This window comes from Ursus americanus, chromosome 4, assembly GCF_024610735.1.
Source record: "Ursus americanus isolate L20-20 chromosome 4, mUrsAme1.1.p, whole genome shotgun sequence".
Lineage (NCBI taxonomy): Eukaryota > Metazoa > Chordata > Mammalia > Carnivora > Ursidae > Ursus > Ursus americanus.
Genome location: NC_142130.1, coordinates 32,002,619 through 32,025,619, shown reverse-complemented (window position 1 = coordinate 32,025,619; position 23,001 = coordinate 32,002,619). Strand labels below are relative to the sequence as shown.

General features: G+C 47.6%; 1 protein-coding gene across 9 annotated transcripts in view; it reads right to left on the bottom strand.

The window, feature by feature from the left end:
- TNK2 (tyrosine kinase non receptor 2) overlaps positions 1–22,352 on the bottom strand; it is a 46,234-nt gene extending 23,882 nt beyond the window's left edge. For 2 of the 9 annotated variants that reach the window (XM_087861548.1, XM_045812575.2), the window contains exon 1: positions 1,403–1,520. In XM_087861548.1, coding sequence (XP_087717674.1) covers positions 1,403–1,456 — 54 coding nt within the window. In that variant the 5' untranslated portion in view covers positions 1,457–1,520. Of the gene's footprint in view, positions 1–1,402; positions 1,521–21,892 lie in introns of those variants that run through there. The other 7 variants (XM_087861546.1, XM_045812576.2, XM_045812571.2 and 4 more) reach the window with 5 other exon arrangements.
- Between the last annotated feature and the right edge of the window lie 649 nt (positions 22,353–23,001).

Sequence of the window (23,001 nt, the reverse complement as noted above, 5' to 3'; positions counted from 1 at the left end):
AAGTCCTCGCAGTCTCCCTCAGCAACCCCTCCCCCCTCAGCAGCCATGCCCAGGGAACCCGCTTCTTGTACACTGCTCTCTTGTCCCTATCCAGCTGGCTACCAGCACTGGGAACCCCAGCTGGCTGGTGGGGCAGGCAGCTGGGTGAGAGTTTGGGGGAGTTAGCATCTTAGGCTCTCTTTCCAGGACCTCTCTTAGTACTCGACCTTCCTAGCAGGGAGGTTACCAGAAAGGTCTGCCATTTCCTGCTCTGACCCCATGGGGGGGAGAGGGGGGAGAAGGTAGGTAGGTAGGGGGTGTGGGGTATTGGTGGACACTCCCAGCACTCAGTCCTTCTTACCCAGCCCCGTGTCATCCACCACCCAAAGCCTGTGGAGTCAGCCAGGTACAGCCTCCCCTTGGTCCAGTGAATCATCAGTCTGAAGCTGGGGTCAGAGCTAATGGACAAGATGAAGTCAGGCTGAGGTCACACTGGAACTGACTTTTCCCCAAACCCTGGCAGACAATGCCCATGGCTCAGAGAAGCCTACTGCCAACTTCCCACCAGGTACCACCCTGAAGGAGCCCTGGGGACCTGACTTTAGGGAACAATTCAAGCAAAATTACTCCCTCTACTGTAAGATAGGGGCTGCTGGATCAGAATGGCCAGATTAAAAATTCTAGCTATCCCCAAAAGATGTGCCCCAAATCCATCAGAACCCCACGCCTAACTCTTCCCTTAGACGTCGGGTAAGAAAACCTCACAGCAGCTTGCTCAGCAATCCAGCTGGGAAAGGCTGTGAGGAAAAGCAAAGCATGGTCAGAGATCAGAGCTCAAGCCAGTTCTTCGACCCCTTCTCTTAGTCCTGGAAAACACCCTCCACCTTCTCTGTCCCCCTTTGTCCTGTCAGCTACCGCCCTCTGCCGAACGAGAGAGAAAGTGCTTGATCTCCAAGAAGGGAAGCGGCTCCATGAATACAGTGATCATCTTTTCTACAGCAAACAAGGACATTTAGCTTGATATGCATATTCGGAAAGTAAGCAGGAATGTCCAGGGAACAAGGACTCAGTGCCCATAAAAGACTACACCCAAATTCTGGCGCTGCTCCTGGCGGCTCCCGTGGAGAGTTGAAGAAAGCCCAAAAAAGCAGTTTCATTGGGTCCCAGAGAACGCAGAGACACTGAGGCAGGTGGCGGCATCGGTCATTTACCACCACTGCCTTGCCCCTACCTGTCACACACACACACAAACCCCTTTTCACCCAGCCTCTCAGCCCCCCAGGATCTGTCCTGGGGCCCAGAAGCACAGACACCCCTCACTCCCGAGAGCCTGCTGCAGAGCCGGGCTGGGCCTTCAGCTCCTTGGCAGATGATGGGGTCTAGGACCCGGGTACCTGGCTATCCCCCAGGCTTCTCCCATTACCTGCTGTCCCTCCTCACCCCCAGCCAGGCGCTGATATGCAGATCTCTCCCCCATGGCACCCAAACTCCCGGCCTTCGGGCCAGGGAGGGGAGCAGAGCCCTCCCGCAGCCCCCGCCCCTCCGGCGGCACCGGCAGCGGCAGCGTCACTGCCCTGCGTCCTGAGGGGCCGGGCCTCCAGCATCCTCCAGAAGGAGGGCAGGGGCTGCTAGAGCGCCTCAACCGGGGAGGCCGGTCCATGGCAGCCCCGCACACCCGCCCACAGCCTCTCATCCGCCGCCGGCCGGCCGGCCAGAGCCCGAGCCCAGGCCGGATGGTCGCGGTCTCCTGCGCTGGGCCCGCGGCCGGCCCTTCCCCCAGCCCCGTCCCCAGCCTCCATTCCAAGGAGCCGCCGCCTCGGCGCAGCACCACCACCGGCTGACCCCCCGGGGAGAGTCAGGTGCCGCAGCGCGGCCCCACCTCCAATGACCCCAGGGCTACAGCTCCCCTCAGACCCTGGACCACCTCCAGGACCCCACAGCTCCACCGCCACCAATTAGGTCCCGGGGATTCAAAAAGGAGCCCCCTGTTCCATAAGGAGGTCCATCCATGAAGCTCACATAAGAGGAGCCCCATCCTGACCTGACCTGAGAGCCCTCCCCTCCTTGGGGCCTGATGCCTATCCCTCCACCTGCCGGGCTTCCACACCAGCAGGCTCCAAGCATGCGCCCACCTGCCGGGCTCCCTGAGGCTCCACTCCGCTCTCCACTCCCCCAGCGCCGGAGAACCTGCCCAGCAGCGGAAGCCACGCCTCCCGCACCGGGAGGGAGAGGGAGACCACAGCCCGCCCCGGCCCCACGCCTCTTCCCAGCCCGGCCTTGACCCCCTCCTCCCCACCCCACCCCACCCCACCCCCCGCAAGACTGCACAGGCTGTGTGCCTGGGAGCTCAGGGCAGGGCACAGCGCTGGGGCTGACCTCTGGCCTCAGAAGAGTGCCCCGAGTGCCCACACGCCCCACGGGAGGAGGTGCTCCAACACGTGCCCACGCAGGGCTCTGCCACCCAGCACTGGGGTGAGGCCACTGCTAGCAGAGGAAGTCCCACTGCAGAGGCTCCTCCTCTCCCACCAGCCCTGAGGGCCCCAGGGTGCCCCACGCACACCCTCTCATTCTGCTGGCATCTGAAGCATCCACTGACTCCATAGTACCAGGTATTTAGGGCTGAGCTCAGGGAACCCTCCCCTTCCGGGGTTGGGGCAGAGGAGGAGGGAGATGCTGGCATACCTGCCCCCCAACACACACACACAAACTCAACCTCCCCCAATAAACTCAACCTCAAGACTGAGGAAAGAGACCCCAGAAGGATACTAGGTGAGTTCCTACAAGGCTCACTCTCCTCACAAGCTCCTTCTCCACCTTGAAGCACACTGGAGTGGGGGGGTGACCATGCCAGGCAGGAGATCTATTCCAGGCAGAAGGTCCTGGGCATCTGACCGCAGCTATAGCAGAAACTAGTTTTGTGGGAGGCTGCAAGAACCCAAAGTCAGGAGGCTGTACTGACCCAAAGTTAGAGAAAAAGAGGCTGAAAATGCCAGGCCCACTGCTGAATGAAGGGTCTGATCCAAATCATTCCTCTTTCCTGCTTTCTCCTTACCCCCCCCCCCAAATACTCCCCTGCTTCCTAAGGCCATCCTAAGGCCTCAGGGATCCAAACTGCCTCTAGGATTTGGGGAATCCACCCTACATGTATACCCCTCCAGTCTATAACCTGCCCCTAAAGGGAGCTGGGAGTGCCCAGGAACCAGCTTGCCTCTGCTGTCCACTCCCTTCCCCCAGCCTCTCCAGCAGCATCAGTGAAGTGACAAATCCACTCCGAGGAGCAGACATGACATGTAATTTCCGGCCAAGAGATTTTTCCAAAACAATCTACCGTATTCTTGGGAATATATGCCAACCTCACCTCCAAGCCAGCCCTCTCCCACCCCTACCCTCCCTCTTCTCTAAGCCCTGGAGGGAAAACAACATATTGGGGAAGAAGAGGGGGGCTTATAGTTCCTCTCCCAGCCAGAGGATTATCTTGCCTCCACATGCCAGCCCCACCAAGCCCCGACAGCCTCAACTCACCCCTCTGTACGCAGGCCCCAAGCTTCTGGACCAAAGCCAGGCTGGCTCCCCTTGGGACCTCACCCCAGAGGGAACTGCACCAGGCAACCCCACACCTTCAGGTCAGCCCAGGTCTGACATCACACTGGTCTGGGGAGGAGGCTGGCCTGGGGCCATCGGAGAGAGGGGGTGATTCAGACACACGCCATGGCTGTCCACACCCTCTCCATCTCCAGGACGCAGGGACCAGCCCCTCCCAGGAGAACTTGGCAAGCTGCAGTTCTGAGGAGAGACAAAGCTGAGGCATACTGGCTTAGCAGTGCTGGGCCCCCAGGCCCCAAGTCCAGCCCTGGAGCCTCCTCACCCCTCTCCTTAACTGCTGATATTTCCCAAAGACTTCTGAACTCCCTGTTCCTTCTCCTCTCGGTGGATGCTCTGCTTTCTAGGTGTCACTTCCTCTCCTCCCAGGGCTCCAATTACCACGTGCTCTCTCTCCATTTCTAACCTCCTGAAGCTGTAGGCCCACATTTCCAGACAGTTCCAGGACAGTTCCACCAGGAAGAAGCACAGGTACCACAAATTCCGTATATCCGAACTGAGCTCATCATCACCCCCTTAAAGCTAGCTAACGCATGCTCCTATATCCTGACTAAAAATACCACGAGCCAACACTGGCCACCCAGGCTAGAAACCTCACCCCCACCCCACCCCCAACCGTAACTTCCTACCTTCCCCACAGGGCAGGCCACAAAATCTTGTTTCTGCCTCCTTACTCCTCTGATCAATACCAATGGGATCAAGAATTAGACAGACCTGAGCTGAAATCTTGGCTCTGTCACTTTCTAGTTGGGCAACTTTTGGGCAAATGACTTAACCTCTAAGACTCAATTTCCTCATCTGTAAAATGGGAATAAACAGCACCTCCTTCGTAGTGCAGATTCAATGAGATAATGAATAGCACCCTTAGCACAGCAGCTGGCACACAGCTGCCTATTGCTATTACTGTCATCTGAAGCCCCCCCCCCCCCCGGCTTATTTCCTTCTGTAACTCAATAAGCCAAAAACAAGGCCCTTCAGGATCCACTCCTTGCCAATTTGTCCACCTCCACACCTTATCATTTTCTTCAAATGTCTCCATGTTCTAATCAAATCAGATACGTGCCCTTCCCGATATAAAATCCATGCACAGAAATGAGTTGCATTTCTATACACTAATAACGAGACAGAAGAAAGAGAATTTAAGGAGTCAATCCCATTTACGATTGCACCAAAAACCATCAGATACCTAGGAATAAACCTAACCAGGTTTAGGCAAAGGATCTGTACTCAGAAAACTATAGACCATTCATGAAAGAAATTGAGGAAGACACAAAGAACTGGAAAAGCATCCCATGCTCATGGATTGGAAGAACAAATAGTGTTAAAATGTCTGTGCTACCTAGAGCAATCTATACATTCCATGCAATCCCTATCAAAATACCATCAACTTTTTTCACAGAGCTAGAACAAATAATCCTAGGATTTGTATGGAACCAGAAAAGACCCCAAATAGCCAAATGAATGTTAAAAAAGAAAACCAAAGCTGGTGGCATCACAATCCCAGACTTCAAGCTCTATTACAAAGCTGTAATTATCAAGACAGTATGGTACTGGCACAAAAACAGACACATAGATCAATGGTACAGAATAAAGAACTCAGAAATGGATCCTCAACTCTGTGGTCAACAATCTTCGACAAAGCAGGAAAGAATATCCAATGGAAAAAGACAGTCTCTTCAACAAATGGTGTTGGGGGGTGCCTGGGTGGCTCAGTCGGTTAAGCGTCTGCCTTTGGCTCAGGTCATGATCCCAGGGCCCTGGGATTGAGCTCCACGTCAGGCTCCCTGCTCAGTGGGAAGCCTGCCTCTCCCTCTCACACTCCGCTTGCTTGTGTTCCCTCTCTAGCTGTCTCTCTCTGTCAAATAAATAAAATCTTAAAAAAAAAAAAAAAGATGAGGGCCTCTAAACAAACAAACAAACAAACAAAAAAATAAATGGTGTTGGGAAAATTGGACAGCCAAATGCAGAATGAAACTGGACCATTTCCTTGCACCACACACAAAAACAGACTCAAAATGGATGAAAGACCTAAAGGTGAGACAGGACTCCATCAAAACCCTAGAGAACACAGGCAGCAACCTCTGTGACCTCGGCTGCAGCAACTTCTTGCTAGACACATCTCCAAAGGGAAGGGAAACAAAGGCAAAAATGAACTATTGGAACTTCATCAAGATAAAAAGCTTTTGCACAGCAAAGGAAACAGTTGACAAAACCAAAAGACAACCTACTGAATGGGGGAAGATATTTGCAAATGACATATCAGATAAAGGGCTAGTATCCAACATGTATAAAGAACTTATCAAACTCAACACCTAAAGAACAAATAATCCAACCAAGAAATGGGCCGAAGACGTGAATAGACATTTCTCCAAAGAAGACATACAAATGGCCAACAGACACATGAAAAAGTGCTCAACATCACTGAGCATCAGGGAAATACAAATCGAAACCACAACGAGATACCACCTCACATCGGTCAGAATGGCTAAAATTAACAAGTCAGGAAATGACAGATGTTGGTGAGGATGTAGAGAAAGGGGAACCCTCCTACACTCTTGGTGGGAATGCAAGCTGGTTCAACCACTCTGGAAAATAGTATGGAAGTTCCTCAAAAACTTGAAAACAGAGCTACCCTACGACCCAGCAATTGCACTACTAGGTATCTACCCCAAAGATGCAAATGTAGTGATCCGAAGGGGCACCTGCACCCCAATGTTTATAGCATCAATGTCCACAATAGCGAAACTATGGAAAGAGCTCAGATGTCCAAAGACAGATGAATGGGTAAAGAAGATGTGGTACATATATACAATGGAATGTTACTCAGCCATCAAAAAAATGGAATCTTGCCATGTGCAACGATCTGGATGGAACTAGAGAGTATTATGCTGAGCGAAATAAGTCAATCAGAGAAACACAATTATCATATGATCTCATTGATATCATATGATCTCACTGGAATTTAAGAAACAAAACAGGATCATAGAGGAAGAAATAGAGGAAAAAATAAAACAAGACAAAATCAGAGAGGGAGACAAATCATAAGAGACTCTCAATCACAGGAAACAAACTGAGGGTTGCTGGAGGGGAGGGGAGGGGAGTGGAGGGATAGGGTACCTGAGCGATGAACATTAAGGAGGGCATGTGATGTAATGAGCACTGGGTGTTAAATAAGACTGATGAATCACTGACCTCTACCTCTGAAACTAATAATACACTATATGTTAATTAACTGAATTTAAATTAGAAAATTAAATTGAAAAAAAAAGATACTTGCCCTTCCCTGGACACACTCCCTTCTTTAATTTTAATGTCTCTGAGCTATTCTCTTTGTGATGGTCCTTCTCTATGGCTACATGATGAACTCCTACGCATCCCTCAAGACCCATGTCATCTTCTCTGTAAATTGCCATTTCCTACCCCCAAATGGTTATTTTGCACTCTTTCCATGTTAGCCTTAAAATAGTATTTGAAAAAAGGAATGGTATAAACACATAATATAGTTAACCCTTGAACAACATGGGTTTGAATAGAGCAGGTCCACTTATACGTGGATTTTTTTTGATAAATACAGTACGGTACTGGAAATGTATTTTCTCTTATGATTTTTAGTAACATTTTCTTTTCTCCAGCTTACTCTGTTGTAAGAATACAGTCCATAATACATACAACACATAAAATATGTGCTAATTGACTGCCTATGTTATTGGTTAAGTTTTTCAGTCAATAGTAGGCTATCAGTAGTTAAGTTTTTGGGGAGTCAAAAGTTATGTGCAGATTTTCAACTGTGCGACAGGGGTCAGCAGCCCTAACCCCAACGTTGTTCAAGAGTCAACTATGGGGGCACCTGGGTGGCACAGCGGTTAAGTGTCTGCCTTCGGCTCAGGGCGTGATCCTGGCGTTATGGGATCGAGCCCCACATCAGGCTCCTCCTCTATGAGCCTGCTTCTTCCTCTCCCACTCCCCCTGCTTGTGTTCCCTCTCTCGCTGGCTGTCTCTATCTCTGTCGAATAAATAAATAAAATCTTTAAAAAAAAAAAAAAAGTCAACTATGGTATAGTACATGTGGAAAACAGCCAAATGAATTTAAAAAATTTTTATTATCCATCATGCTCTGATCCTTAATGGGTCACCATTCTTATAACAATCTGCATTAGTACATAATTCTACTGCGAGAGTCGCTACACAAACCTCTACTACTGTGGTTTGTATCTTGTAAAGTAACCATCTGTTTTTATCTGTCAACTTGAAGGCAGAAGCTGGCAAGGTACCTGGTCAAGAGAGCTTGCTGAGAGGGACTTCAAACCCGTAAGATGCACCCTGGGGAAAGGAGGGCTGCCTTCCTTCCAGCAGACACCAGGACTAAGCCTCACTGGCTCCCCCGCCTCCGCCCGCCCTGGCTTGGCTCCCTCCCAGTATTTCTAATCCAGAAAAGCAAGCACCTTTGTGGAGAGAGGGGCTGCCAATCTCATTACAGCCACTCCTGTCCCAGACCCACTAAGCTACTTTGCTCCCACAAAGCCGTTTCAGCACCGGGGACTCCACGGCCAGTCCCTCAGGCAGAAGACAGCGCCGGGAATCGCCTTCTGCAGAAGGCTGCACTCCCACTAGACTCTGCAGGGAGAGCTGGAGCACAGCACACCGCAGCGCTGACGGGAAGGAGTCCAGTGTGTCGGGCATCCCAGCCTCACCAAAGAGAGGGAGGGGGGCGAGGGAGTGACAGGGTGGGAAGGCAGGGCACAGAAGCAGGGACCCAGATCAGATACAGGGACCTGCTATGCCTCATCTTCTTCAACTGCAGCAGAGAAGGAGATGTGACTTTCAGAGAAGAAAAGGGAAAGAATCTGACTAACACCACTGCACAGACCCACACTGAACTCGACACCTCCCCGCATGTACCAACTTGGTCTTGAAAGTATTCTGTTGCTGTTTCATGCTCCAGCAGATCAGGACTGGCCTGCCAACCCTGACACCCAGACACAGGACCCTGAGAGCCCTAACACATTCCCGGAGCACTCCTCCCACCAACAGAACACCACTCGTGTGCGGCAGAGGATAAATTCCAGCAGCTGTCTGGGCTTTGTGCACATGCACACCAGGCATGTCCTGGTGCCAGGGCTGGGATGCAGGGTACTGCAGAGAGCTGCCTCTGCCAATCCTCTGGTCCAGGCATCATCACAGCACCCAGTGATGCAGTGACTCCCGGGAAGGGAAGCAGGAGGCAGTCCAGCGCCCCGCAGCCAGCCGCTCCCAGAGCTCTTCCAGGGCTGGGCAGGGGCTGCCTGGCTGGTCGTCTGCCTGCTGGCTCAGGCCTCACCCCACCCCCACCCCTTCAGCAAGAGCCTAGAGCTGAAGGGGCCTATTGTTGAGCCCTGGAGGTGGGGTGGGGAAAGAAGCCAGAGCTGTGACTGGTAGAGCAGTTATTCTGCAAGAGGGACTGCTCATCCCCTCTGGACCATGTCCATACCAGAGCCCCAGGAGCTAGCAACATCCAGTGTAGGACTGGCTGCAGAGCTCAAGAGAGGAAGGGTCTGAACCTGGGAGAGACCGAAATGATGGACTACGTCCCACCCACTATATCCTGCCTATCCATTTTACCAATAAAGAAACTGAGACCCTGAAAGGGGAAGGGACTTGCCTGGTCCAACGCACTTACAGAGCTATCATGCGGAACTGGGGGAGATCAACAGTTCAGAGGGGTGGTGATTCTTTTCTAGCCAGAGGGGCAGCCACGCCAAGGTCAGGGACGAGTAGAGAAAGGTAAGGGGCCAGGAGAGGAGACCCTGCCTTATTAAGAGACACAGCAAATAGGAGACAGGCAGAGACAGGAAGGACCCAGTGTTCTCACACTCAGCTGAGGCCCTTGGCTCCAGGGCTCCCAGGAGGCACTGCTGCTGAAGCAAGAGACCAGGCCAAAACCCTCACTCCGACGACCCCTCAGTCACTCTCCATGTACCTACTACGCGCTCACCCTGTGCTAGGGTTCTGGGGAAACAGGAAGGAGAGTTACAGTCTGGGTCCTCGAGAAGACACGAAGTGTGGGTTCTTTGTTTTTGTTTTTTTGCTTTTTAATGGAAAGCAACGGGTTTTTTTAATTAATGAATGAATGTGTTTGTTTATTTTAGTAATCTCTACGCCAATATGGGGCTCAAACTCAAGACGCTGAGATCAAGAGTTGCAAGCTCTACCGATGGAGGCAGCCAGGTGCCCCTGTGTGCGGATTCTTTAACATCTTTACCTAGGGGCGCCTGGGGGGCTCAGTGGGTTAAGCATCCGACTCTTGATCTCAGCTCAGGTCTTGATCTAATTATTAATTAGATCTAATGATATTGATCTAATAATTAATTTAGTTTAAAAACAAAAAAGCTTTATCTTTTTTTTTTTTTTTTTTTTTTGGTGGGCAGCAAAGTTTATTGAGCGGTAATAAAGTTTATTGAGTGACAGAATACAAAACTCCCGAAGAGGGAGGGGACCCGAGAGGGTTGCCCAAGCTTTATCTTCACTGACTGATTACAATCCTCCCCTTACTACCCTGCATTATCCTTGTTTTACAGATGAGAAAACCAAGGTTTGGAGAGGTGACCAGGGTCACACAGAGAGTAAGAGAGGAAGCCAGGACTCAGCCCATATACAACAGCACACTGAATTTCTTGGCTCAAAGATGCGGGCCCATGGAGGGCAGAGCTGGAGTCCTATCATTAAATACATACCGGAGGAATCCAGGGACTCCGTGAGGAAGTTTAAAGAGAGGATAGAGGTTCCAGGAAAAGACAGCAGATTGCACATGCACACGATTCCACTCCTTCCTGAAACCCCACCAAAACTTCAGTTTTAAAAAGAGAAAAAAAAATTGAAGAGAAATTTTTTGAACGGCAGAAGTCCCTACGGATGGGAAGAACAGCAGAGAAAACAGCCACAAGACTTTGGAAGTGACAAGTGGGAGGAGACCAGAGAAACATCACAAGCCCCAAGGTGAGAAGCACCTGACTGGCCCCATAGAATCCTCAAACGGCCTGGGAGATGGAAGCCCCAAAAACCTCTACAAGAAGAAGAGGTGGGGGAGGGAAGTGCTAAAAATATAGAGTATTACTTAAAAGCTATTTAAAAAGCAGTAAGACCACCCCCCCAGACTCCTTCCCCCATACAAAGCCACTGGATGACTGTCCCTGTACCACTCTGCAAAGGCCAGGGATTTCTCTAGAGGGGATAAATGGAACATCTCGACTGGCACAGTGGGCCTCACGGAGAATGGAGGGCAGGGGGCGGGAGGGAGGTGTGTGTGTGTGCTACGTCTCAAACAAGGAGAGCACGCACTGATGTTGAGATCCCAGTCCCCTTCTCTACTTGCTCCTGGAACATGGAGCCAGGCTTCCACCTCTTGGCAGGAGACAACAGTGTCTTTTCTGGCGACTCTGACAAGGTCAAGAAAGATATAAAGATACCGATGCCAGGAGTTCCCAACAAATGGCCCATCCAGGTCACCACACAAAGAAGCTCCAGCAACAAGACAATCCAGTGCTGTAGCTTCCCACCCCTAGCTGAGAGCTGACAACACAAAATTACCAGACACCCAAGGCAAGCCTCTAACATGGAAGAGAGAGAGCAAACTGCATAGGAAAAAGCAACCAAGAGGACACAGACTACGCAGGAGAAGAAAATTTCAGACAAAAAGAACGCTCATTAATATATATTCAGAGAGATAAGATGTTGTCTCTCTGGATATTATTGGGGGGGGGGATCACAAACACTGTAGTGACATAAAAAATTCAACAGATCCATCCCTACCCCACCAAACCAAGAGTTTGGCCCACAGCAGGTGCTCACGCATAAATATCTATTGAATGGATAAATGAAATAGTGATTCTCAAACTTTAATGCACACAGATCACCTGGGATCTTGTCAAAATGCAGATTCAGAGTCCATGGATATGGGGTAGGGCCTAAGATTCTCCATTTCTTTTTTTTTTTTTAAGATTTTATTTATTTATTTGACAGAGATAGAGACAGCCAGCAAGAGAGGGAACACAAGCAGGGGGAGTGGGAGAGGAAGAAGCAGGCTCATAGCGGAAGAGCCTGATGTGGGGCTCGATCCCAGATCGCCGGGATCACGCCCTGAGCCGAAGGCAGACGCTTAACCGCTGTGCCACCCAGGCGCCCCTAAGATTCTCCATTTCTAACAAGCTCCCCAGTGACACACGTTTTGGTCCAGTAGACCACACTCTGGGAAGCAAGGGTCTTCTGGAGGTGTTCTTTGCACTGGCTATGCATTAAAATCACTTGGACCTAGTGGAGTGTCCGCGTAGAGCACCCCCCCCCCCGCTGAGATTCTAATCAACTTGGCCTAGGCGAGACTGACGCATCATATCTTAAAGCTTCTTCAGAGGAATCCAGACTGGAGTTGAGAACCACTGCTGTAGAGAAAGCCAGTAATTGTACCAATCATTTGACCTGGCCAGAACAGTCCTATTCTCACATATTCTCTCCCACTGTTGATACTGACCACTCTTCCAGAAGGCCCTTCTCACCATGGCCATGAGCAGCAGTTTACAGGATGACTTATTATACCAGTGATATTTCTTAATTCTGTGTAAGTCCCACTAATGTCAGTGGATGGAGAAATCATTCTACTGAAGTCCCAAGAAATTCATTCTGAGAATGTTCTTATTAGATTCTCACACTTACCCTAACCTTCCTAATTTCTTTGTTACTCTGGACCTTAAAACTTTCAGGTTAAGCCCTTTTAGGGAGGAGTTTTTTGTTTGTTTTAGTGAAATGTGGGTATTTCCCTAATCAAAAATCCGAATCTATTCTCCCAATGTTCCTACTACTAAAGTTGAATTCAGGAGTTTTATGTCTATCTCATCCATGCCACACATGGCATAAAATAATATCAACAGACATTTACTGCTATTAAAATTGCTAAAATTACAATAGAAAAGATAGAGGATAAAGTTCAGGTCTTCCACAATAAAGAGCAAAAGACACAAAGATGGCAAACAGAAGAGAAAGAAATAAGAAAACCATATGATCAGTAGAAGAAGGCCCAATATCTAAACAAAAGGAGTTTGAGAGAAGGTGGGGAGGGAGGGAAATGACCAAAATAATACAAGAAAACTTCCCAGACCTGACGTACAAGTTTCCAAATTAAAAGGGTTCACTGAGCATACAGCGCCAGATGAAAACAGACCCACAATGAGCTACATAATTAGGAAATCATTAGGAAACAGAATACTGGAGAAAAAGAGAAGATCCTACACACTTCCAGACAAGGGAGAGGGTCCCACACAGGTCCGACACAGGACGCGGAGTGACTTCAGACTTCCATGTTAACTCTAGAAACTAAAAGAATATCCTCAAGACGCCAAAGGAAGGTAATTTCCACCCTAGATCTGTACATTCAGTTTATTAAGTATCAGGCTGGCAAGGTCTCCAAATAATCTCCCACCCATATACCCTCCTCTCAGGAAACTACTAAAGGACAGGCTCTACCAAAACCAGACAGTAAAACAACAAAGGGGAAGACATGGACACAGAAGAGCAGTGAAGGAGATGCCCAGGATGCTGAAAGGAGGTCCCAGGAGGATAGCTAAGCATCTGTGATAGACAGCAACCAGACCATGCTGCTGCAGGGCACAAGGCTCTGAAGGAGACCTCTACAGAAAGATACATTCAACAGAACAATTACAGAATTAACATTGTGAGAAATTTAGACAGCTATTGGAATTTGGCTAATTGAAACATGCATAGAAAACTAAGCAAACAAACAAAAGCAACTCCAGGGAGAACAAAAAGGTGTGCAGGAAAGGAAAAGTCATCACAATTTACTACACCATAACAATGTGAACATAGACAGGAGACTGAAGGAAAAATGAGATACTTCTAGAGTGGACAGACTGAAAAATGAGAAGGGTGAAAGGTTGACAATGAGGGAGATAAACTCAAAATCTCATCTTTGGCCAAGGAATAACATGGATCACATTTACTCTCCTGACTGAAACAACAACAACAAAAGTGCAAAATATACAACATGGTTTTGAAGATACCAGGTATCAGGAAACAAAAGAAAGGATACCTGTAACAAAAGAAGTCAGCCCTATGGTTGAGTTTTCAGGCTACATCACAGAGAAGGGAACCAGTCAGATCCCAAAAGACTCTGTGAGTTGAGGAGATAGAGCTGAGAGTCTGAGGAGTCTCAAGAGGCCAGAGTTCACAGAACAGAGCACCAGAGAAAAAAGAGCACCACAGAAGTTTGTAAAGGGACCCCCTCAAGTATTTAGCTAAATACTAATCACCGCGTGAATGTGCAGAAATTACCCAAGGTGGGGAAAATAACTACCTGAAAGGATTAGAAGTAATGATGCCTGGTGCTCACAAGGGGGGTAAAATGTGCCTGCTTCCACCAGCCCAACTGGAAAAGGTAGGCATTGGGTAGAATTCACAGATGGGTCTTGCCTCAGCAGGAGAACTAGTAGCCCTCTATTGAGCATAGCTCTGGTCCTACCTAACAAATCTTAAAAGCAAGACCTAAGATAATGAAACTGTTTCCAAGTCACTGCATCCCAGAATAAAGCTCAAGAATAGTTACAGGAATATAAAACTACCCAACAACAAATCAGGTAAAATTTACATTTTCTGGCATCCAATACAAAATTATTAGGCATGCAAAAAACTCAGGAACTATGACCCGTAATGAGGACTTAAAGCAATTAATCAAAACCAACCCAGAACTGACACAGATGTTAGAATTAGCAGACAAGTAAATTAAAATAATTAAACATTTAAAAATTATTAAAATTATTACTATAGAACTGTATTACTACATATATATATATATATATATATATATATATATATATATTTTTTTTTTCCTCCCCCTTAAGTAGGCTCCACACCCAGCATGGAGCCCAACACAGGGCTTGAACTCATGACCCTGAGATCAAGACCTGAGCTAAGATCAAGAGTTCGATGCTTAACTGAGCTACCCAGGCACTCCTAAAAATATATTTTTAAAGAGAATGTAATTGAACTTCTAGAATAAAAACTACATTGCATGAGATACTCCTGAATGGCTCAGTCAGTTAAGCATCCGCATTCAGCTCAGGTGATGATCTCAGGGTCCTGGAATTGAGCCCCAAATCAGGCTCTCTGCTCAGCAGGGAGTCTGTTTCTCCCTCTTACTATCCTCTCTCTCTCAAATAAATAACAAATAAATAACTACACTGCATGAGATGGAAAAATAAACTGAATGGAATTAAACACAGATTAGACACTGCAGAAGAAAACGTGGTGAACTTGAAGACACAGTAATAGAAACTGTGGAGAAGAAAAATAAAATTCTTTTTTAAATAAACAAAGCATCAGTGAGCAGTGGGACAATTTCAAGTGGCCTAACATTTGTATCATCACAGTTCCCTGAAAGGAGAGCAACTTGGGAATAAAAACATATTTGAAAAGTTAATAGCCAAAATATTTCCACATTTGACGAAGAGCATAAGCCCACAGACTCAAAAAGTTCAATGAACTCCAAGCACAAGACACATGAAGAAAAATATACCAACACACCTCATAATCAAATTGCTCAAAATCGGTTATAAAGAGAAAATCTTGAAGTGTAGCTAGGGAGGGCAAGGGAGATAGGTTATAGACCGAGAGCAAAGATAACTATGACAGCAGAGGGGGCGCCTGGTTGGCTCAGTGGAGCATGTGACTCTTGATCTCAGGGTCGTGAATTCAAGTCCCACATTAGGCATAGAGCTTACTTAAAAAAAAAAAAAAGATGACAACAGATTTCCTACAGAAATGGAAATGAGAAGACAGTGGCACAACATTATTTAAGTACTGGAAGAATAAACTAATGACAAAGAATTCTAGTCTAATGGAAATACCTTTTTAAAAAAGACTAGGGGTGGCCTGGTAGCTCAGTTGGTTAGGCGTCTACCTTTGGCTTAAGTCATGATCCCAGGGTCCTGGGATCAAGCCCCACATCAGGCTCTCTGCTCAGCAGGGAGTCTGCTTCTCCCTCTGCCCTTCACCCCGCTCATGTTCTCTCTTTCTCCCTCTCTCAAATAAATTTTAAAAATAAATAAAATAAAATAAAATAAAGACTAAATAAACTTTTTAAACATACAAAAGTTGAAAGAATTCATCACCAGCAGACCTGCACTACCACAAAAGAAGTCCTTCAGACAGAAGGAAAATAATACCATATAGAAATATGGATCTATGCAAAGAAATGAAGCACAGGACGGGCAACTGGGTGGCTCAGCTGGTTGAGCCAACTCTTGGTTTCCACTTATGACTTCAGGGTTGTGACACCGAGTGCCCGGTCAGGCTCCACACTCAACACAGAATCTGCTTGAGATTCTTTCCCCCTCCCTCACCCCGATCCCACCCCACTCCTCCCCTTGCTCATGCTTTCTCTCTCTAAAATAAGTATATAAATAAATCTTAAAAAAGAAAATGGGGCACCTGGATGGCTCAGTTGGTTAAGCATCTCCCTTTGGCTTAGGTCTTGATCTCAGGGTCTTGGGATTGAGCTCCACATCCAGCTCTCTGCTCAGCGGGGAGTCTATTTCTCCCCCCTGTGCGCTCTCTCTCTCTCTCAAATAAAGTAAAATCTTTTTTATTTTTTAAAGATTTTATTGATTTACTTGAAAGTGAGAGCCAGAATAACAGAGAGAGAGAGGGAGAAGCAGACTCCCCACTGAGCAGGAAGCCCAACACGGGGCTCAATCCCAGGACCCTGGGATCATGACCTGAGCCAAAGACAGAGGCTTAACCGACTAAGCTACCCAGGTGCCCCTAAATAAATAAAATCTTAAAAGAAAAAAAAGAGGGGTGCCTAGGTGGCTCAGTCAGTTAAGTGGCTGCCTTCAGCTCAGGTCATGATTTCAGGGTCTCGGGATCAAGCCCCACAACTGGCTCCCTGCTCAGTGGGGAGTCTGCTTCTCCCTCTCCCTCTCCCCCTCCCCATCCTGCTCGTTCTCTCTCTCTCTCAAATAAATAATAAATAAAATCTTAAAAAAAAAAAGAAATGAAGCACTGGAAATAGCAACTACATAGATAAATAGTTAAGATGTTTTTATTAGATTACTTCAAAAGATAAATTGACTGCTTTTTTTTTTTTTATAAACTGACTGTTTAAAGAAAAATGAGACCAGTATAGTGTGGGTTTATAAGGTGTATAAGAGTAATTTTTGGCAATAATAGCATAACCAGAGGAGAGAAATAAAAATATAGGTTTTATACTATTATCTACTTATATAGTTACTAATAAAAATATAGGTATTCATACTTGAAGGCAAACTATAAATTAGATGTATATTATGAATCCCATAAACAGTACAAGAAAACTGTCCTCATAAACATAGATGCACTCTTCACTACAGGAAACAAACTGAGGGTTGCTGGAGTGGAGGTGGGAGGGGGATAGAGTAACCGGGTGATAGGTATTAAAGAGAGCACATGATGTAATGAACACTGGGTATCATATGCAGCTGATGAATTACTGAACTTTACATCTGAAACTAATGATACATATGTTAACTAAGTGAATTTAAATAAAATAAGTAAAAAAAATAGATGCAAAATTCTTAACAAATTCTTTAGCAAATAGAATCCAACAACACATTTAAAGAATAATACACCATGACTAAGTGGAGTTTGTTCTAGGAATGCAAGGTTGGCTTAACATGTGAAAATCCGTTTTAACAAATCAGTTAATTCAACATATTAACAAACTAAAAAAGAAAATCCTACAGTCACAGAAAAAAAAAATTCGACAAAAACAAAACAGAAATAGAGGAAGCTTCTTCGAACTGATAAAGATCATACATGAAAAACCTACAGCTAACATCATGTATAATGGTAAAAGACTGAATGTCTTCCCCTGAAGATCAGGAACAAGCAACCATCTTCTATTCAACCCTATACCAGAGGATATAGCCAGTGCAATGAGACAAGATAAAGAAATAATTATCAGGCATAAGGAACAGAAAGAAAGAAGTAAAACTGTCTTTATTAGCAAATGACATGGCAGTCTACGTATAAAATCCAATGGAAGCTACAAAAAACCTACTAGAATACATTTAGCAGGTGGTAGGATTCAAGGTCAATACCCAAAAATCAGTTGTATTCACATATATACTAACAACAAACAATAGGAAGTTGAAATTTAAAAACAATACCATTTTATAGCAGCATTACTGACAATAGCCAAAAGGTGAAAGCAACCACCAGTGGATGAATAGAGAAACAAAACGTGGTATATTCTTACAATGGAGGAAATTCTAAAACATGGTACAACATGGATGAACCTTGAATACTTCATGTATGGTAAGGGAAAAAAGCCAGTCACCAAAGGACAAATACTGTATGATTCTGTTCCTATGACGTGTTTAGAATAGTCAAATTCAAAAAGACAAAGTAGAATGTGTGTGGTTCCAAGGGGGAATGGAGAGCTATTGTTTAAAAAGTACAGAGCTTCAATTCGGCAAGATGAAGAAGTCCTGGAGATAGACGGTGGTGATAGTTGCACAACAATGTGAATGTACCTAACACTACTGAATTCTACCCTGAAAGACGGTTAAAATGGTAAATTTTACGTTATATTTTACCACAATTAAGATAAACAAAAAAGCCAAATACCATGTAAAAATACCATACACAATAGCATAAAAAATACATAATACTTAAGTATATATATGACAAAAGATGTGAAAGATCTGTATACTAAAACTACAAAACACTGGTGAAATTCTTAAAAATCCAAATAAACACAGACAGACACATTGTTTATGGGTCAGAAGGTTCACTATTGCTAAGATAATGGACATCTCCCCAAATTCATCTGTAGATTCAGTGCAATCCCAATCAAAATCCCAGTGGGCTTTCTTGTAGAAATTAACAAGTTGATTCTAACATGCACATGAAAGTGCAAAGAATGTGGAATAACTAAAATAATTTTGAAAAGGAAGAACAAAGTTCAAGATCTTGCCCTGATTTTAAGATTTGCTATGAATCTACAGTGATCAAAACAGTGCGGTACTAGGATAAAGACAAATTGATCAACGGAACAAAAGAGAGCCCAGCATTACATCTACGCATAAACACAACTGATTTTTGACAGAGGCGCAAAGGCAATTCCGCGAAAAGATAAGTCTTTTCAACAAATGGTGCTGGAATAGTTGGATCTCCACATGCAAAAAGCTGAATTCATACCTTGCACCATTTATAAGAATTAACCCAAATGGATCACAGACCTAAATGTAAAGCCCTTAACCATAAAACTTCTAGAAGGGGGGCATCTGGCTGGCTCAGCCAGTACAGCATGAGACTCTCGATCTTGGGATTGTGAGTTCGAGACCCCACGCTGGGTGTAGAGATTACTTAAAAACAAAACCTTAAAAAAATAATAATAAATAAACCTTCTAGAAGAAAAATAGGAGAAAACCACTGTGCTTTGGGTTAGGCAAAGATTTCTCGGACATGACACCAAAAGCACAAACCATAAAAGAACATGTTGTTAAACGGGAGTTCATTAAAATTTAAAACTTCTGCTTGTCAAAAGACACTGTTAAACAGAATTAAAATGCAAGCCAAAGACTGGAAAGAAATATTTGCAAATCAAACATCTCCAACCCCAACATATTCAATAAAGGGTTTGTATGCAGAATATTTAAAGAACTCACAAAACTGAATATGAAAAAACCCCACAACTGAGAAATGGGTAAATGATGTGAACAGACATATCACCAGATATACAAATGGCAAATCAGCACATGAAAAAATTAATATTAGTCATTAGGGAAATGCAAACTAAAATCACAATGAGATAACCACTGCAGATCTATTAGAAAGTCTAAAATTAAAGAGACTGATCACACCAAGTGTTGACAAAGCGGACGAACTAGAACTTTCATCCACAACTGGCAGGTACGTCAAATATGACAACCACTTTGGAAAAGTCTGGCAACTTCCTTAAAAGTTAAATGTATCCCTACCATATGACTCATAATTCCAGTCCTAAAGATTTACCCAAGAGAAATAAAATAAGATGTCCATAGAAAAACTTACACATATATTCACAGTTTTATTTGTAATAACCAAAAACTAAAAACAATCCATCAACAGGAGAATGGATAGACTGTGGTATATACAAATAATGGAATGCTACTCAGCAATCAAAAAGAATTAGTTACTGAAATACACGACATGAATGAATCTCAAAATAATTATGTTGAGTGAAAAAAACCAGGCAAAAAAAGAGCACACACTGTCTGATTCCACTGACATAAAATTATAGGTAATGTGAACTAATGTACAGTGACAGAAAGCAGACCAGTCTATTGGGGGAAAACGGATAGCAAAGGAGGGGCACGATGAAGGAATTAGGAAGGGGCACAAAAAACTTTGGGAGGTTTGGGAATAATAAGTATGTTCATTATCTTGATTGTGGTGGTGGTTTCACAGATATACACATATGTTAAAACTTACTGTTTTAAATGTTCCATTCACTGTATATCATTATACCTCAATAAAGCTGTTATTAAAAACGAAAAGAATAAACACTTCATTTTCCAGAATAAAGCACAGGGCAGGGGATAATCTTGGACTTAGGGACCAGAGGACAAGGTGTGGGAACACCGACACCCTCTCCCCGACATCTGCCAGCCAGGGCTCCTGAGAAAGCGGGCACCAGACTGCCAAAGAGGGGTCTGAGCCCTCTACACTCAGGACAGAGTAGGGAAAACCACGGCCCACTGCACAGAAACTGAAGCCCAGAGACATTTTCTTGCCCCAGGAGGTTACACAGCTAGTAAGTGGTCTAAACTCGGATCTGTCAAAGTGCTTCTCCTCATCTACCACAAACTGAAAAAAGTGCACCTGAAATAGGATAAAGATAATACGCTTGTGTGTATATGTTTAGAACAGACAATTCTCTCCACTGAAGCCAGAGAGCCAGAACCAGTCTGGCCATCCCAGAAGAGCCAGGCACCATGGACACAGCAGCTGAACTTCCGGTGCATGAGTGTTTGGGGTGGCAGTGTGACAGGCAGGCGTGGGACAAAGCTGACAGTCGGTCTGGGGTTTGCGTGAGGAGCAGACTAACCGGCTCCTCCAGCACAGTCCCAGCAGCTGCCTGCCTAAGGCTTTGCCGGGCAGCCACCACCACCACCACCGCTCCCCCTGCCCAGACAACAGAGGACTATCTCCACACACACAGGTTCGGACAAGGGTCTGGGGGCCCTCTGACTCAGAGACCACGCCTTTAGTTGGGTCAAAGATGGGACCCAACTGAGGCCGGCAGCAACTCTGCAGCCACCCTAACCTGAGGGCTATAGAAACAGGAACTCACATGGTCCCAGGTAAGAGGTGAACAACCCTAGGAGGATGAGGCCCACAGACTGGCCAACCAAGCCCCTCTAGGCCAGGAATGAGTAGGCCTGGCACCCAGGCCACGGGGGGAGTCAACAAGAAGCCAAATTTAGTCCCCACCCCTGCAAGCCCCACTCTACACTGCGCTAGGAGCTAGCCCCGGCTGGTACAGAGCCCATGATGCCACAGCTGCCCATCTGTCCACCTCCATGGGGTGGGGCTGAGCTCTGGGCCACAGAGGACGCCCAGAGTCCAGTAGTACAAACATCCCTCCTCAACCACCCCTTTCAGGTTGGGGTCCTGAGAGCCCACACCGGGAAGGCCTCACCAGCAGTTCTCTGCCCTTCTGCCACTATTCATCTTTGGCCCTGGGCCCTGGGTTATTAACCAGCTGTGACAAGAAGGTGTGACAGGAGGTCAGGTTCGTGCTCAAGTCACGAGCGGCCACACTCACATCTCAGATCACGTGGCAAACAGGGTTCCTAGATAAGGTCCTGTTAATGCAATGCTGCCCCTTCCCTTTTATGGAATGTGTTTGGAGGACCTGAGGAAACCTGTGCTGATTGCACCATCCCAGCCCTGGCATGGAGACACCCCATCAACAGGGGTAGACAGGTGGAGGGGTGACTACCTCCTCTGCAACCTTAGCCTGGGGCTACCCCTCTCTTCCTTCTGCCCAGGCCTGGCAGCCACCCAGACAGTCCTCATCTCCAGTCTAGACTCTAAGGAAATGCCCCATCACTCCAGTTGGCATTTTCGGTGGTTGGGGGAGGGATCCTGTCTTGCTGTTGAAAACTGCACTGCTTCCTCCCTCCCCAGATTTAAACACAGGAGAGTGCACAGGAGCGGTTTGGAGACCACCCTCCCCTGAAATAACTGCAGCCCCCTGCTTCAAAACACACCAACTCCTGCCGCGAAGAGAATTCGGTTTCCTTACCTGCTGCCTTCTGCTGCCTCCCTGCAGACAGTTTCGATGAGGTCCGGCTGAGGTGGCAGAAGAGGATCCAGCAGGACACACTGCCTGCTCTCGGGCAGTGGCTTCCAACACTCCAATCCCCAAGCCCCTACATCTTGCGCTCACCTCGGCCCTGGAGCGATCCTCGGGCCGGGCAGCCGGCCTGTCGGTTACCACCTCCTCCGCCGCCGGCGCCTCCGGATCCTGTGCCCCTCAGGGGGCCCCTCTCCCTCCTGGGACCCCTTCTCGTCTAGGTATGTCTCCTGGACAGCCCGCACTACCTGTCCTTCCTGCACCCCAGGAAGCCAATTTGCTTCCTGCACCCCCAGGCGCCCCTCCCCCTCAGGCCCCTGGGGCCCCACAGGCCGGGCTCTCCCCACTAGCTCAAGTCTCTCCCGGCGTGCCGGGGCCGCTCCCAGGACCACCGCCTCCCGCCTGAGGTGCCCGCAGCTCTCCCAGTACTGCCCCCCCTGCTCCCCGGAACTTTCGAGCCCCTCCCCGCGCTCCCAGGAGCGGTCCTCGAACTCGGAGAGAGGCTCGGGCTGCTGCAGCAGCCGGCGTGGGCTCCCCTCCCCCTGCTCCTGCACCCCGGCGCGGGCCTCCCCACGCTCCTGCACTGCGGGGCTGCCTCCCCGCTTCTCCTGGTGCTGCTTGCGGGGCCCCAGCCCCTCCTCCTGCACCACAGGCCAGCCCGCCGAGCCCGTCCACGGCGGCGGGCGCCTCCAGTCCGCGCCGTCCGGTAGACCCCACACCACCCCCAGGCTGGGCTCGTGGCCACGGCCGCCCCGCTCCTGCACCCCCGGGCCCACCCCGCCCTCCTCCTGCACGGCCGGACCCACGCCCCCCTGCTCCTCCACGCCGAGCTTCAGCCCGCGGAGCTGCTGCGGGCCCCAGCTGAGAACCCCGACCCGCTGTGGCTGCTGCTCCGGCAGCCCCGGGCTGAGCCCACCGCGCTCCTCCTGCGCTCCCCGCCCGGGGCCCCCAGCCCGCACTGCCCAGCGCACTCGCCTGCCCCCAAGAGGCCGCGCGGTCCCACCCCTCCAGATGGTGCTACCCTCTGCGCCCGCTCACACCGCCCCCCGCCCGGCTCT